This window comes from Aquarana catesbeiana, linkage group LG08, assembly GCF_042186555.1.
Source record: "Aquarana catesbeiana isolate 2022-GZ linkage group LG08, ASM4218655v1, whole genome shotgun sequence".
In the NCBI taxonomy this organism is placed as follows: Eukaryota; Metazoa; Chordata; class Amphibia; order Anura; family Ranidae; genus Aquarana; species Aquarana catesbeiana.
The window spans coordinates 147,639,741-147,655,651 of record NC_133331.1 but is presented as its reverse complement, the minus strand read 5'-3'; the positions used below and the strand labels follow the sequence as shown (position 1 = coordinate 147,655,651).

The following is a 15,911-nucleotide window of genomic DNA, read 5'->3' as shown; positions in this document are numbered from 1 at the left end:
CCACCTCTATGACAAAATCTCACCCCTGTACTGTCCCAGCCTTGCCACTTCTGTCTACAACAATTCCCTGTCTTCCACCATGGACGAGCTCGCTCCCCTCACTACGCACAGAATCGGGCCTTGACCCCTATAACCCTGGCAAATAGATGACACCAGAAGTCTCAAAAAATGTAGCTGTGCTCTTGAGCGTCTGACTAAGTCTCTCAAAGACTTCAACCAATACAAATCTGCACTCCAAAAATTAAATTCCTGCCTCCACACTGCCAAGCAGACCTATTTCATCACTCTCATTAACACCTACTCATCCAGTCCCTGTCAACTCTTTTCTACCTTTAACGCTCTACTTGGTCCTCCACTGCCTCCACCCACTAACTCACTCACTGCCCAGGAGATTGTTAGTCACTTTAAAATAAGATTGATCAAATTTGCGATGAAATCTCCACTCTACAGGTATCTCCCCCACTTAACACCCCATGTGAACAGGTACAATTAACGCTCCCCTTATTCAAACCTGCTACTATAGACGAAGTTGCTAAACTCATTTCCAACGCCCACCTAACCACCTGTCCCCTGGACCCTGGATTCCCTATTAAATACGATGATCACCCTCTGACACTATCCTACACTCTCTAACCCACATCTTCCCCAATGCTCTAAAACATGCACTGGTCACCCCCATGCTTAAAAAGCCATCCTTGGACCCTACCAATCTTAACAATCTATCTCTTTGCTCCCCTTTTCCTCTAAACTCCTTGAACGCCTGGTCTACAACCAACTGAGTGACCACCTCATTAGGAATAACCTTCTTGATCCCCTTCAGTCTGGATTTCGCCCTCAACACTCAACAGAAACTGCTCTTCTAAAACTCACAAATGACTAACAGCAAAAACCAACCGACACTATTCCGTACGCCTACTTCTGGACCTTTTGGCCGCCTTTGATATGGTTGACCACCCCCTCCTCCTCAATAAACTTTACTCCCTCGGTCTCAGTGACTGTGCTCTTCACTGGCTCTCATCCTACCTATCCCACTGCACCTTCAGTGTCACCTACAATTCTACTTCCTCCTCTCCTCTAACTTTCTCCGTCGGGGTCCCCCAAGGTTCTGTTCTTGGACCTCTTCTTTTTTCAATCTACAACTCCTCCCTGGGTCAGCTGATAGCCTCCAATGGCTTCCAATATCATTTCTACACTGATGACACCTAAATCTATGTCTCCACCTCTCAGCTCACTCCATCAGTCTCCTCACACATCACTAACTTACTAACAGACATATTTGTATGGATGTCACACCACTTCCTTCAACTCATAATATTTCCTCCCCCACGTGCCTCTTCCTCTGACTTCTCTGTCAAGAGCAATGGCAGAACTATCCACCCATCCCCACATGCCAGGGTGCTAGATGTTATCATGGATTCTAAACTGCTTTTGGTCCCAAATCCAATCCCTTTCCAAAGCTTGCCACATCTGCAAACTACGTCCCTTTCTAACCAATGAAACTACAAAGTTCCTGATTCACTCCCTGGTTATCTCTCGCCTCGGCTACTTCAACTCCCTCTCGTTGGCTTACCTTTAAATAGGCTATCCCCCCTTCAGTCCATCATGAATGCTGCTGCCTGACTTATCCACCTTACAAATCGCTCAGTGTCTGCTACCCCTCTCTGCGAATCCCTCCATTGGCTGCCACTCGCCCAACAAATTAAATTAAAAATAATAATAACTTACAAAGCCATCCACAACTCTGCCCCCAGCTATATCACTAGCCTAGTCTCAAAATACCAACCTAATTGTCCTCTTCCTTCCTCCCAAGACCTCCTGTTCTCTAGCTTCCTTATCCCATCCTCTAATACTCGCCTCCACGACTTCTCCCAAGCCTCTCCCATGCTCTGGAATTCCCTACCACAATCTGTCAGACTATCTCCAAATCTACCCACTTCTAGGCGATCCCTGAAAACTTTTCTCTTCAGAGAAGCTTATCCTGCCTCCATGTAACAACTGTACTTAAATTTTCTTCATTAGATCATCCCTCACAGTTTTTCACCCTTTTGTATCACTTGACCCTCCCTCCTAGAGTGTAAGCACTAATGAGCAGGGCCCTCGGATTCCTCCTGTATTGAATTGTATTGTAATTGTACTGTCTGCCCTAACATTGTAAAGCGCTGCGCAAACTGTTGGCACTATATAAATCCGATATAATAATAATGTCTTAGCAAAGCCACGTAACATGATAGATTAATGAATGCTTACATAGACCACAATCTTATTTCAAAGAACTATTGATAATGTAGGCACCACCCTTCATGTTTCCAGCTAAAAAAGAAAACATTTGATTTCTGAAATCACAGAATCATATGACTTTGTCTAATGTTCTTTTTCATCCTACCAGTATTTTCCAGCATTTTGGTCCATTTTTGCAGTGCTTTTAACCACTTCAAGCCCACGGATGTCATATGACGTCCTGGGCTTTGAGCAGGTATATCTGAATGATGCCTGTAGTTACAGACATCATTCAGATATTGCCGGTTTCAGCCGGCGAATCTCTACACCATAGGAACGATCATAGCGGCCGTTCCGCCGCTTGATCGTTCCTATGGGAGGCGAGAGGGGACGTCCCCCCCCTCCCACCGCCCTCCGATGCTTGCTCCGACTCACCGTTACGATCGGTGAGGCGGAGAGTGGATCCGCCGGCGCCGGATGTAGATCATAGAGATTTCCGGTGGACCAGATGGTCCCCGGAGTCTCTATGATCGTCGGAGGCCGGGCGCGATGTTATGACGTCACGCCCAGCCTCTCCATTCAAAAAAATGGCGCCGCTTTGGCTGGGAAGCGGCGATCGTTTTATTTATTTTTTTATTTCAGGCTTCCCAGCCTAGTGGTGAGATATGGGGTCTTATTGACCCCATATCTCACTATTAAGAGCACCTGACATGTCATATTGCTATTACAAGGGATGTTTACATTCTTTGTAATAGGAATAAAAGTGATCAATTTTTTTTTTTTTTTCAAAAAAAGTGTCAAAATAAAAAAAATAAAATATAATTAACAAAAAAAAAAAAAATTTTTTAAAGCGGCGCTGTCCCACGTGTGCTCGCACACAGAAGCGAAAGCATACATAAGTCCCGCCCACATATGAAAACGGTGTTCAAACCATACATGTGAGGTATCGCCGCGAACGTTGGAGCGAGAGCAATAATTTTGGCCCTAGACTGTAACTCAAAACATGTAACCAGTAAAAAAAATTTCAAGCGTCGCCTATGGGGATTTTTAAGTACCGAACATTGGCGCCATTCCACGAGCGTGTGCAATTTTGAAGCGTGACATGTTAGGTATCTATTTACTCGGCGCAACTTCCTCTTTCACAAAATGCAAAAACATTGGGCTAACTTTAATGTTTTGTTTTTGTTTTTTAAACACAAAACAGTTTTTTTCCCGAAAAAAAACGCGTTCGAAAAATTCCTGCGCAAATACTGTGTGAGATAAAAAGTTGCAACAACCGCCATTGTATTCTCTAGGGTCTTTGCTAAAAAAAACATATATAATGTTTGGGGGTTCTATGTAATTTTCTAGCAAAAAAATGATGATTTTTACATGTAGGAGCAAAGTGTCAGAATTGGCCCGGTATTGAAGTGGTTAAACTGGTCGTCCATAAGAAGGCTTATTCTGGCATAGTAAATTATTCAAAACATCAATTAAAATGGTGTTAAATGCATGCAAACTACAACACAGTGCTTTGAAACATTTTTCTAAGCTCGTTAATACCAGTACATAAATATGCTATCTTGAGGTGTTTTCAAGCTTTGTTTGATGTGCTTTCATTCTATGTTCTGCCTCCACCCCTTTCCAATAGCATTTCCTTGTTTTTGTTTCTTACTATTACATTTAAAATGTTTTAAACATTGAATTCTTAGCTGAAGATTACAGCTTTATGCAGAGATAAGGAGAAAATGGTATGGTGTGCTACACAGCTGCTGGCTCTTGATGAACTGCCACAGAATGAAGGAAAAGGCCAATAGAGTAGTTTAATGGAATTCCAAAACTCTATTTGTCTCGTAAAAGAAAGCCTAAAGACTCTACACGGTACTAGAGGGCGACAAGCAGAAGCTTACATGAAAGTCGTCGCCATCGTTGTACATAAATAGTACAAGACTTGCTGGCTTATTGACCCCAGGCTTCATGAATGTGTTGGGTCTATCTCTGCTAATACTGTTCAAAGAAAAATATTCAAGCACTAGGACTTACAAGAACATATTTAGGATGTTCCTTATCTCATTCTTATAAAGAAAACACTTCTAAAAATATATTCTATATATAAAAATATGTATTATATTTATTTTTGAGAAAAGAACAATTGTAAAGATTAACTAGAAATACAAGTATGTTACACCACAGAGTTGTACTTTCTGCTTAGAGGTTTCTGGTAACCGATTAACCCCTACATGATATAAGGTAAAACCCAAAAGCGTTTTTGCAACTTTAAGCCTTAAGTTGGTGGCAAATGGTAATAGAAATAGCTTCTTTTATTTTTTTAAATCACCAAATGAAAACAGGCTCAAAATAATAAAAGAAATATAATTTTTTCAAATGAAGCGGTCTATATCTTGCCATTACTATGACCTACCACCAAAGCACAAACCAAAATAAAATTCTCCTACTGCTACTCCTACTCCGATTGCAACGATACCACATACCTGCATGCGTATGTTATTTGCTTTTTATACTCATATTAGGGACAATTATTACTAGTGTGTGCTTCACAATTTTTTATCCTACCTAAACCACACTGTTCATAAAACTGTACATCATTGCAACTATCTAATGTAATTAATTTGAGTTGGTGGCAAATGGTAACAGACATATCTTAATTTTTTATTATCAAAGAAAAACCAGCTCAAAATAGTAAACCACTCTGACACTAACTATTGATACCAAGTTAAAAAAAACAAACTTTTTTTGATATTTTCTAAAGAGACATTGACCCTGACCTTTCACCATGACCTTTGACCCCAACCTTGACCCGGAACTAGATCAAAGTTTTTTCACATGTGGAGAGAGTACAAGAGCAGGCTGCACAGTGACTGATCACTGCGATGGCCAATCATAGGTAAATACAAGGATAACATGATCGAGAGCTGGTCCTCTGGATCATAATCTTTAGTATGAGACCCGGAGTGGGCAGTGTCCAGCTCGGTTGGGGTCTGGAATAGAGACTCCATGCATATACATATAATTGGGTGATGTCAGGGTGGTATCGATGATAGAAGCCAGACAATTACTGCATTTGAGGTCCTTTCCTGCTTTATTATTGAAAAAAATTGGGTTCCTGTGCGAGGAGCGCACTGTGCAGCTCGCTCTCAGCACAAACACATGAATATACATATGTGGAGGAACACCCCGTGAGGCCGCATCATATATGTGTACACTCAGAGCTAATGTATTAAGAGATATATATATATATATATATATATATATATATATATATATATATATATATATTATATTTTTTTAAGCAGAGTGTGGATGTGCTTTCAAAGGAAAGCATATCCCCAGCTGGTCAACCTGCTGATGATACTTAGCCATTATTTATATTTCAGATTGTTGATAATAGTTTTACCATGCCTTGCAAAAGTATTCACCCCCCTTGGCTTTTTACCCATTTTGTTAAATTACAGCCTTTAGTTCAATGTTTTTAATCTGAATTATATGTGATGGATAAGAACACAATAGTCTAAGTTGGTGAAGTAAAATTAGAAAAATATATACATAAAACTATTTTTCAGAAATAAAAAACTGATAATTGGCATGTGTGTATGTATTCACCCCCTTTGCTATGAAGCCCATAAAAAGCTCTGGCGCAACCAATTACCTTCAGAAGTCACATAATTAGTGAAATGATGTCCACCTGTGTGCAATCTAAGTGTCACATGATCTGTCAATACATATACACACCTTTTTGAAAGGCCCCAGAGGCTGCAACACCTAAGCAAGAGGCACCACTAACCAAACACTCCCATGAAGGCCAATGAACTCTCCAAACAAGTAAGGGGCAATGTTGTTGAGAAGTACAATTCAGGTTAGGTTATAAAAAAACATTAAAATCTTTAATGATCCCTAGGAGCACCATCAAAACTATCATAACCAAATGGAAAGAACATAGCCCAACAGCAAACCTGCCAAGATACGGTTGCACACCAAAACTCACAGAACGGTCAAGGAGGGCATTAATCAGAGAGGCAGCACAGAGACCTGAGGTAACTGGAGTATCTGTACATAGGACGACAATAAGCCGTATGCTCCATAGAGTTGGGCTTTATGGCAGAGTGGCCAGAAGAAAGCCATTACTTTCAGCAAAAAACAAAATGGCATGGAGGAAAGTGCTCTGGTCTGATGAGACTAAAATGTAACTTTTTGGCCATCAAAGAAAACACTATGTCTGGCACAAATCCAACACAAATCCAACAAATCACATCACCCAAAGAACACCATTCCTACAGTGAAACATGGTGGTGGAAGCATCATGCTGTGGGGATGTTTTTCAGCAGTCGGGACTTGGAAACTGGTCAGTGTTGAGGGAAAGATGGATGGTGCTAAATACAGGGATATTCTTGAGCAAAACCTGTACCACTCTGTGTGTGATTTGAGACTAGGACAGAGGAATGTCTTGAAAATGGATGTTCTCCCTCGATTCCTATACCTTTTCCAGACAATTCCTATCCATATCCCCACCTCGTTCTTCAAAAGGCTTTGCCAGATCTTTTCTAACTTCATATGGCAGGGACATCGCCCCAGGATAAAATATGACACAAGGATTCTCCCGAAGGTCAGGGGGGGTGCGGGGGTCCCAGATGCCTCTACATACCATAAGGCAGCGGTACTCGTGCGTATAGTGGATTGGTTCCATCACTCTTCCTCCAAACTTTGGGTTCAATTAGAGAAATATCTTAATGAGGTTGATCTTTACGCCCTGCCGTGGACCCCTACGGCTCGGCGTGGGGACGGCATATTTTCTACTGCTCTTACTCGTCAAACTCTCCAGATTTGGGACCGCCTGATCTCAGCGAGTAAACTGTCTAAACTCCAGGGCCCAATGACCCCTCTCTTTGGGACTCCGGCCTTCCCCCCAGCAGCAAATAAGATGAGATTTGGACCCTGGAGTAGGGATAGCCATAGACGTTTAGCACAGATTTTACGCGCTGACCCATCTTTGAGAACGGACATACCCTCTCGGACGGCCTTAGGGCCCTCAACAATGTGGCTACAAAGGGGTCAAATAATGTCATACATACGCACTTTCTCCTCCATCCCAGAGATCCTAGATGACCCATCAGACTTTGACGAGCTGCTCTTACAACCGGACCCACCAACACATGTAGTATCACTGTTATATTCCCTACTACTGAACGTATCTGCCCCTGACCTCCCAACATATACACAGAAATGGGAAACAGAGCTGCAACATTCCATCTCCCCCACTGATTGGCAAAAAAGCTTTATCCTAACGCATAGGATTTCCCTGGCAACTAAGACCCAAGAAAAAGGGTTTAAGTTATTAACGAGGTGGTACAGATGTCCAGTGACTATCAAATGGTTTACCCCCACTTTGACAGACATTTGTTGGAGATGCTTGTCCTCTAGCAGGACAATGCTTCACATCTGGTGGGCTTGCCCTCCAATTTGGAAACTATGGCAAAAGGTATTTGATCTATACAGCAGGCTGATGGCGACATCAATTAAGCCCACACCAGAGATAGCCCTATTATCTATGCTCCCGGGCCCCCTCAAGTTGATTAAAAAAGATGTACTGCGCTACTTTCTGGCAGCAGTTAGGACAGTGATCCCCTGACATTGGAAAACGGCAGATGTGCCTTCCTTGGGAGAATGGGCTGTCGAAGTGGATCAGATAAGAGATCTGGAGCGTCTGTTGGCGCAGGAAGCGGGGAAGGAGGAACAGTTTTCCACCACCTGGGCCTCGTGGTCAATGTTTCGCTACTCTGAGGACTTCTCCTTATGGGTCAGAGATATCCCACCCTTACCCACCGGTTAGCCATGCTGGGGTGCCTAACACCTCAGGTACCATCCCTTACTTCTACACACGATCTCATTTCCAACTTTCTCTCTGTTTCCCCTTCATTAAGTACTGAACCAATTACTCATGCATATAACTAAAGATCATATACCCAGAATAGTTAAATGATTTGAATATCTATAATAGGTGAATACATGATCCCTACAGCATTCTAATTTGATGAGAAAGAGCCTTCAGATAACACTAACACGTGAAACCGCAAGATTTAATATATGTTGGTTCCCACTCGCATGTTATTCTTCTCTTATATCAAAGATCTCTATGTACAATGTGATATACCAGTAATTCACCGAAAGATACATGTCAGAATGATCATCCCTGTATATGCATGATTAAGGTACACCTCACTACTACTACTTATACTATGTATAATTTATGATGTTATACTGTAAAGAAGGTTATTTCTCTGTTATATTCTTTATTTTCTTGCTTTTGAAATAAACTAAGATTGAAAAGAAAGAGACTAGGACAGAGGTTCACCTTCCAGCAGGCAACACTTGAGTGGTTAAAGGGTAAACATGTAAATGTGTTGGAATGGCCTAGTCAAAGCGCAGACCTCAATCCAATAGAAAATCTGTGGTCAGACTTAAAGATTTCTGTTCACAAGCACAAACTATCCAACTTTTAGGAGCTGGAGCAGTTTTGCAAGGAGGAATGGGCAAAAATCCCAGTGGTAAGATGTCGCAAGTTCATTGAGACTTATCCAAAGTGACTTGGAGCTGTGATAGCCGCAAAAGGTGACTCTACAAAGTATTGACTTTAGGGGGGTGAATAGTTAAGCACATTGACTTTTTCTGTTATTTTGCCCTATTTGTTGTTTGCTTCACAATAAAAAAAACATCTTCACAGTTGTGAACATGTTCTGTAAATTAAATGATGCAAATCCTCAAACAATCCATGTTAATTCCAGGTTGTGAGGCAACAAAACACGAAAAATGTCCAGGGGGGTGAATACTTTTGCAAGACACTGTAATTATTATGCCCATAGAACTTACAAAAGTTGTTTACCTTGTGTGCTAGAGATCCTGCAGTGTGTATTCCTAACTTTTAAATGCTGCCTTCAAACAACTTTCTTTTTTTAAGCTAGAGATAACACTGCAGTGAAAAGCTGAATTCAGTACCCCTAATTTGGGGCTGAATGGTGTTTCATAAGCTGTTTATAAGGCTACTAAACACTTTTTAAATGCTTGATAAACCTCATGATCTTCAGACCGGCTTTTTAACATTTGGCCTTGTTCACACTACACATAGTAGCGATTATTGCTCCAATGAAGCTTTGGACCAACTTTGGCCCTAAGCCAGGAGCAATTTTGCACTTTCGAGTTGCAGCGATTCTCATGTGTCTTATCGCTCAACAACTGAGGCAAAATCAAGCCTAGTTTGGGATGCCATTCAAGACGAATGGACCCAATGGCATGTCACACATTTTGCCATGATTTCGAATCGTGGGCAGAATCGCAGCGATTCTGCCCCCATCATTTTAAACTGCCCATATGTAAACAGGGCCTTAAAGTCTGCAACTAGCCCTAAAGGCATCAATTCAACCATGCCCTGTTGTATTTTTAATCCAAATGTGATGCTATACATAAAATGTGTGTTTACTAATAATACACCCAAATGTATTTTAAAATGTGTTACATTTTGTAGCACAAATATCATTAACCATAGTCCTTAAAGCTGAATTTCATCTTTGGATACACTTTATAGTTCGTTTGAGCAAGCTTGGTCCAAATGAACTATGTTATAAGTTATATACATGTCTCTAACATATAAGGCCGCTGGCTGTGCGGTATATACTGTATATGGCTGAGGCCACATACAGCATATCCAGGGCAGGACTTAGGGTGGTGGGGGCCCCTGGGCTTGAGCCACTTTTGGGCCCTAATTTCTATACATTACTTTAAACCTTTAGTTTTTTTTTTTTTTAAGCGCGCCACTCTGATACCGTTTGTCCACCATATCATCACTGTCTAATGCAGACAGGTTTTCTCAATGGCAGTAAACGAGGCACTACGTAACTGCCAATAACTAATCAGCAAACCTCAAGATAAGAGTTCAAGGAATTTTAAGGAAAAAACTATTTAAGGAAAAAAACTTACATTTAAATGCTCATCAATGCAGCCTTGCACAGCGTCCATCTGCATGCTTGTCCAGTGTCATTTGCAGCCTTGCCCAGTGACATTGCAGCCTTGTCAGTGTCATTTGCAAAATTGTCAGTGTCATTTGCAGCCTTGCAGCCTTGTCAGTGTCATTTGCAGGCTTGCAGCCTCCATCTGCTGCCTTGTCCGTGTCATCTGCAGCCTTGCCTAGGCTGCAGTTAAACTGCAGTTTAAATATGGTGCCACCGAAATACACAGAGCCAGTCCTGTGTATCTCAGCTCCTGTTGGCTTTTCTCGGCTCCTCTCGCAGTACCGCCCTATAATGGACATAACACAGGTCCAATGGCGGGACTGGGCATGACTGAGTGGAGCCAAGCGCCACCGATATACATACATAGCCGAGTGTACTCGGCTAGCTCTGCTCACAGTCACGCCCAGTCCCTGTGTTATGTCCATCATAGGGCGGGACTAGGCGTGTGACTGTGAGCGGAACTAGCCGAGTACACTCGGCTGGGGCCCGCGGGGCTCCCTATCGGACGGGGCCGATGGGCTTGAGCCCACTCAAGCCCAATAGCAAGTCCGGCCCTGAGCATATCGCGCTGTGTTTTGGGTTCGAGGCAAGACTTTCAGTCTCATACCCGAAACACAGAGTCAGAGGTTGTGACATCAGCCTGCCTCTCTGACTCTCTGTCAATCAGAGCTTATACCTCAGCTACACACAGTTTATACCGCACATCCAGCAGCCTCACATGTAAAGTATATCCAAAGATGGAGTTCAGCTTTAACCTTTGTTTTGAAAAGGATTTGACAATATCAACAACCTATCTTCATAGCCAGTTAGCCACCACATATAATCTCTTAAATTAGCACTCACCTCTCCATCCTTAAAGCGTTTTTTCAGCTGTTTTAACATTTGAGTGAGTTTCTTGGATTGTACTCCACTATATGCCAGAAGCATACCGCCAAACTGGCGCTCAGTGATGTGACCATCCACTGGATCCTGGCGCTCAAACTGTGGATGCAAATAATACAGGATTGGAAAACCAGTACTACATTATAACAGCATTATTTTCACTATGGAAAAACCAAGAATACATGAAAATTACCGTAACTAGTCACTTCATTAGAAGAAAGCAATGAAATCCATTAAAGTGGTTGTAAGGGCAGAGGTTTTTTTTTTACTTGAATGTATTCTCTACATTAAAGTTAAAAAACTTTCTGCAAGCACCTTCCCCCAGCCCCTTATACTTATACAGTGAGGGGAAAAGGGAAAATGTGATTTTGTACATTTACCCAATGACAAAGAAATGATCAGTCTATAATTTTAATAGTAGGTTTATGTTAACAGAGAGAGACAGAACAACAAAAAAATCCAGAAAAATACATTTAAAAAAAGTTACAGATTGAATTGCATTTTAATGAGTGAAATAAGTATTTGATCCTCTATCAAATCAGCAAGATGTCTGGCTTCCAGGAGTCTTCTATACAGGTAACAAGCTGAGATTAGGAGCACTCTCTTAAAGGGAGTGCTCCTAATCTCAGCTTGTTACCTGTATAAAAGACACCTGTCCACAGAAGCAGATTCCAATTTCTCCACCATGGTTAACCACTTCCCTACCCGCCCATAGTCATATGACGTCCACAGATGGGATCTCCCATCCTGGGTGGACGTCATATGATGTCCTGGGATTCCCGGCCGGCTAGGGGGCGCGCGCGCGCCGCGTTCCTCGGGACCCTGTGCGTGTGCCCGGCGGCCGCGATGTCCGCCGGGCACCCGCGATTGCCCGTTAACCGGGCCGGCATGTGGATCTGTGTGTGTAAACACACAGATCCACAGCCTGTCAGCTCTGAGGAGAGCGATCTGTGTTCCCAGAACAGAGGAACACAGATCGGTCTCCTCCCCTAGTGCGTCCCCTCCCCCTTCAGTTAGAATCATTCCCTAGGAAACATATTAACCCCTCCCCGCCCCCTCGTGGTTAACCCCTTCACTGCCTGTCACATTTACACAGTAATCAATGCAATTTTATAGCATTGATCGCTGTATAAATGTGATTGGTCCCAAAAATGTGTTAAAAGTGTCCGATGTGTCCGCCATAATGTCGCAGTCACCAAAAAAAATCGCGATCGCCGCTAAAAAAAATAAAAAAATATTTTTTTTTAAAAAATGCCATAAATCTATCCTGTATTTTGTAGACGCTATAACTTTTGCGCAAACCAATCAATATACGGTTTTTTGCGATTTTTTTTACCAAAAATATGTAGAAGAATACGTATCGGCCAAAACTGAGGAAAAAATGTGTTTTTTAAAAAAAAAATTGGGATATTTATTATAGCAAAAAGTAAAAAATATTGTGTTTTTTTTCAAAATTGTCGCTCTTCTTTTGTTTATAGCGCAAAAAATAAAAACCGCAGAGGTGATCAAATACCACCAAAAAAAAGCTCTATTTGTGGTGAAAAAAAGGACGTCAATTTTGGGTACAACGTCGCACGACCGCGCAATTGACGTTTAAAGTGCGACAGCCCTGAAAACTAAAAATTGGCCTGGGAAGGAAGGGGGTGAAATTGCCCGGTATTGAACCGGTTAAGACCAAAGAACTGTGCAAGGATGTCAGGGACACGATTTTAGACCTACACAAGGCTGGAATGGGCTACAAGACCATCGCCAAGCAGCTTAATGAGAGGGTGACAACAGTTGGTGTGATTATTCACACCAGGAGGAAGAAGAGGAGGAGGAGGAAGAGAAGGATATCAATCAGCCGTCTAAAACCTGGATTGCACCCCAGCTGGGGAAGGCGAGGTTGGACCTAATATGGGTCTAACATTGAGGTGAGCGCAGTGGTGAATAGGTGTCGCAGACTGTTGCACATGCATGCATTTTCTGATATTTGCACTTTTGAAGGATTTTATTGTTGATATTCACTCATGATATTTATTTATTTTGATAAGCACAACCAATACATAGTATAGTATTTACACCTTTTTAGTTGTGGGAACACAATATTTTGGTTTGCAGCTGTCACACATTTATAGTTTGGGACGTTCTGAGGAGATATCGCGGGATAACAAATTTACAGTTGTGCTCATAAGTTTACATACCCTGGCAGAAATTATGATTTCTTGGCCATTTTTCAGAGAATGTGTATGATAACACAAAAACATTACTTTCACTCATGGTTAGTGTTTGGCTGAAGCCATTATCAATCGACTGTGTTTACTCTTTTTAAATCATAATCACAACAGAAACTACCCAAATGACCCTGATCAAAAGTTTACATACCCTGGTGATTTTGGCCTGATACCATGCACACAAGTTGACACAATGGGGTTTAAATGGCTATTAAAGGTAACCATCCTCACCTGTGATTTGTTTGCTTGTTTTTAGTGTGTGTATAAAAGGTCAATGCATTTCTGGACTCCTGACAGACCCTTGCATCTTTCACCCAGTGCTGCACTGATGTTTCTGGATTCTGAATCATGGGGAAAGCAAAAGAATTGTCAAAGGACCTGCAGGAAAAGGGAGTTGAACTGTATGAAACAGGAAAGGGATATAAAAAGAGTTCCAACGAATTGAGAATGCCAATCAGCAGTGTTCAAACTGTAATCAAGAAGTGGGAAATGAGGGTTTCTGTTGAAACCAAACCACGATCAGGTAGACCAACTAAGATTTCAGCCACAACTGCCAGGAAAATTGTTCGGGATGCAAAGGAAAACCCACAAAAAACATGTGGTGTGGCTGTTTCAAGATGCACAATAAGGAGGCACTTGAAGAAAGATGGGCTGCATTGTCGAGTCGCCAGAAGAAAGCCATTACTATGCAAATGCCACAAAGTATCCCACATGCAATCCACCAAACAGCACAGTGACAAGCCTCAAACCTTCTGGCACAGTCATTTGGAGTGATGAGACCAAAATTGAGCTTTTTGGAGTGATGAGACCAAAATTGAGCTTTTTGGCCACAACCATAAATGCTACATTTGGAGAGGAGTGAACAAGGCCTATGATTAAAGGTACACCATTCCTACTGTGAAACAAGGAGGTGGATCGCTGATGTTTTTGGGATGTGTGAGCTACAAAGGCACAGGAAATTTGGTCAAAATTGATGGCAAGATGAATGCAGTATGTTATCAAAAACTACTGGAGATACATTTGCATTCATCAGCCAGGAAGCTGCGCATGGGACGTATTTGGACATTCCAACATGACAACGATCTAAAACGCAAGGCCAAGTCGACCAGTCATTGGCTACAGCAGAATAAAGTGAAGGTTCTGGATTGGCCATCTCAGTCTCCTGACCTCAATATGATTGAACCACTCTGGGGAGATCTTAAATGTGCAGTTCATGCAAGACAGCCCAAGAATTTACAGGAACTGGGAGGCTTTTTGCTAAGAGGAATGGGCAGCTTTACCATGTGAGAAGATAAAGAGCCTCATCTACGAATACCACAAAAGACTTCAAGCTGTCATTGATGTTAACGGGCAATACACGGTATTAAGAACTGGGGTGTGTAAACTTTTGATCAGGGTCATTTGGGTAGCTATGATTTAAAAAGAGTAAACGCAGTTGATAATTAATGGCTTCAGCCAAACGCTAATCACGAGTGAAAGAAAAGTTTTTCTGTTATCATTCATATTCTCTGAAAAATGGGCAAGAAATCATAAATTCTGCCAGGGTGTAAACTTATGAGCACAACTATTTATTTTTTATTGCAAAGACATTGAAGGGGCGTTTTACAGAAGAGCCATAATTGAATTACAGACCTAAACTTGGCACAAATTAAAGTGTAATGCACTTACTTACCGGCATGGGTTATCTGTGAGAATGAACTGCAACTTTGAAAGAATATTGAAAGATTCCACATTAAGTGGCATATACAACTTAGGCCAATACCACCAAGTTACTTAGTTAACCACTTCCGACCACCTACAGTACATATACTGCGGCAAAGCGGCTCTATTACGCAAAATCACGTACCTGTACGTGATTTTGTCAATGGCCATTGGGGGGCGTGCGCCACCAGAGCCGCAATCGTGCGCTGATTGGCCACAGTGGCAGCCAATCAGCGAGCCCAGCAGACTCAATGTTTGACGGCCACCCACGATCACTCCCCACAGACACAGAACGGCAGTCTGCTGATGTAAACAAGCAGACCGCCATGCTGTCAGACATGGACACTCTGATCTAGTGTTCCTGTTAATCAGGAACATGGATCAGAGTGTCCATGCAGTGAGCCCATCCCCCCACACAGTTAGAAACACACTGAGGGAACACAGTTAACCCTTTGATCGCTCCTGTTAACCCCTTCCCTGCCAGTGTCATTAGTACAATGTCAGTGCATATTTTTAGCACGGATCACTGTAATAATGTCACCGGTTCCCAATATATGCTTATTGGGATGTAACAGAATACATATTGGCCTAAATTGATGAAGAAATTAGATTTTTTGACATTTTTTTTATTGGATATGTATTATAGCAGAAAGAAAAAAAATATTGTTTTTTTCCTTTTTCCAAAAAATTAACAGTCTTTTTATAGCGCAAAAAAAAAAAAAAAACATTGCAGAGGTGATCAATTACCACCAAAAGAAAGCTTTATTTGCGGGAAAAAAAAGCACAGAAATTTTATTTGGGTACAGGGTTGCACGACCATGCAATTGTCTGTTAAAGTAATGCAGTGCCACATAGCAAAAAATGGCCTGGTCATTAAGGGGATAAAATCTTCTGGGGCTGA

General features: G+C 41.9%; 1 protein-coding gene across 3 annotated transcripts in view; it reads right to left on the bottom strand.

Moving 5' to 3' along the window:
- Window positions 1–15,911, bottom strand: part of MICU1 (mitochondrial calcium uptake 1) — a 524,563-nt gene that overhangs the window by 109,514 nt on the left and 399,138 nt on the right. For all 3 annotated transcript variants that reach the window (XM_073596557.1, XM_073596558.1, XM_073596556.1), the window contains one exon: window positions 11,058–11,195. In XM_073596557.1, coding sequence (XP_073452658.1) covers window positions 11,058–11,195 — 138 coding nt within the window. The remainder of the gene's footprint in view (window positions 1–11,057; window positions 11,196–15,911) is intronic.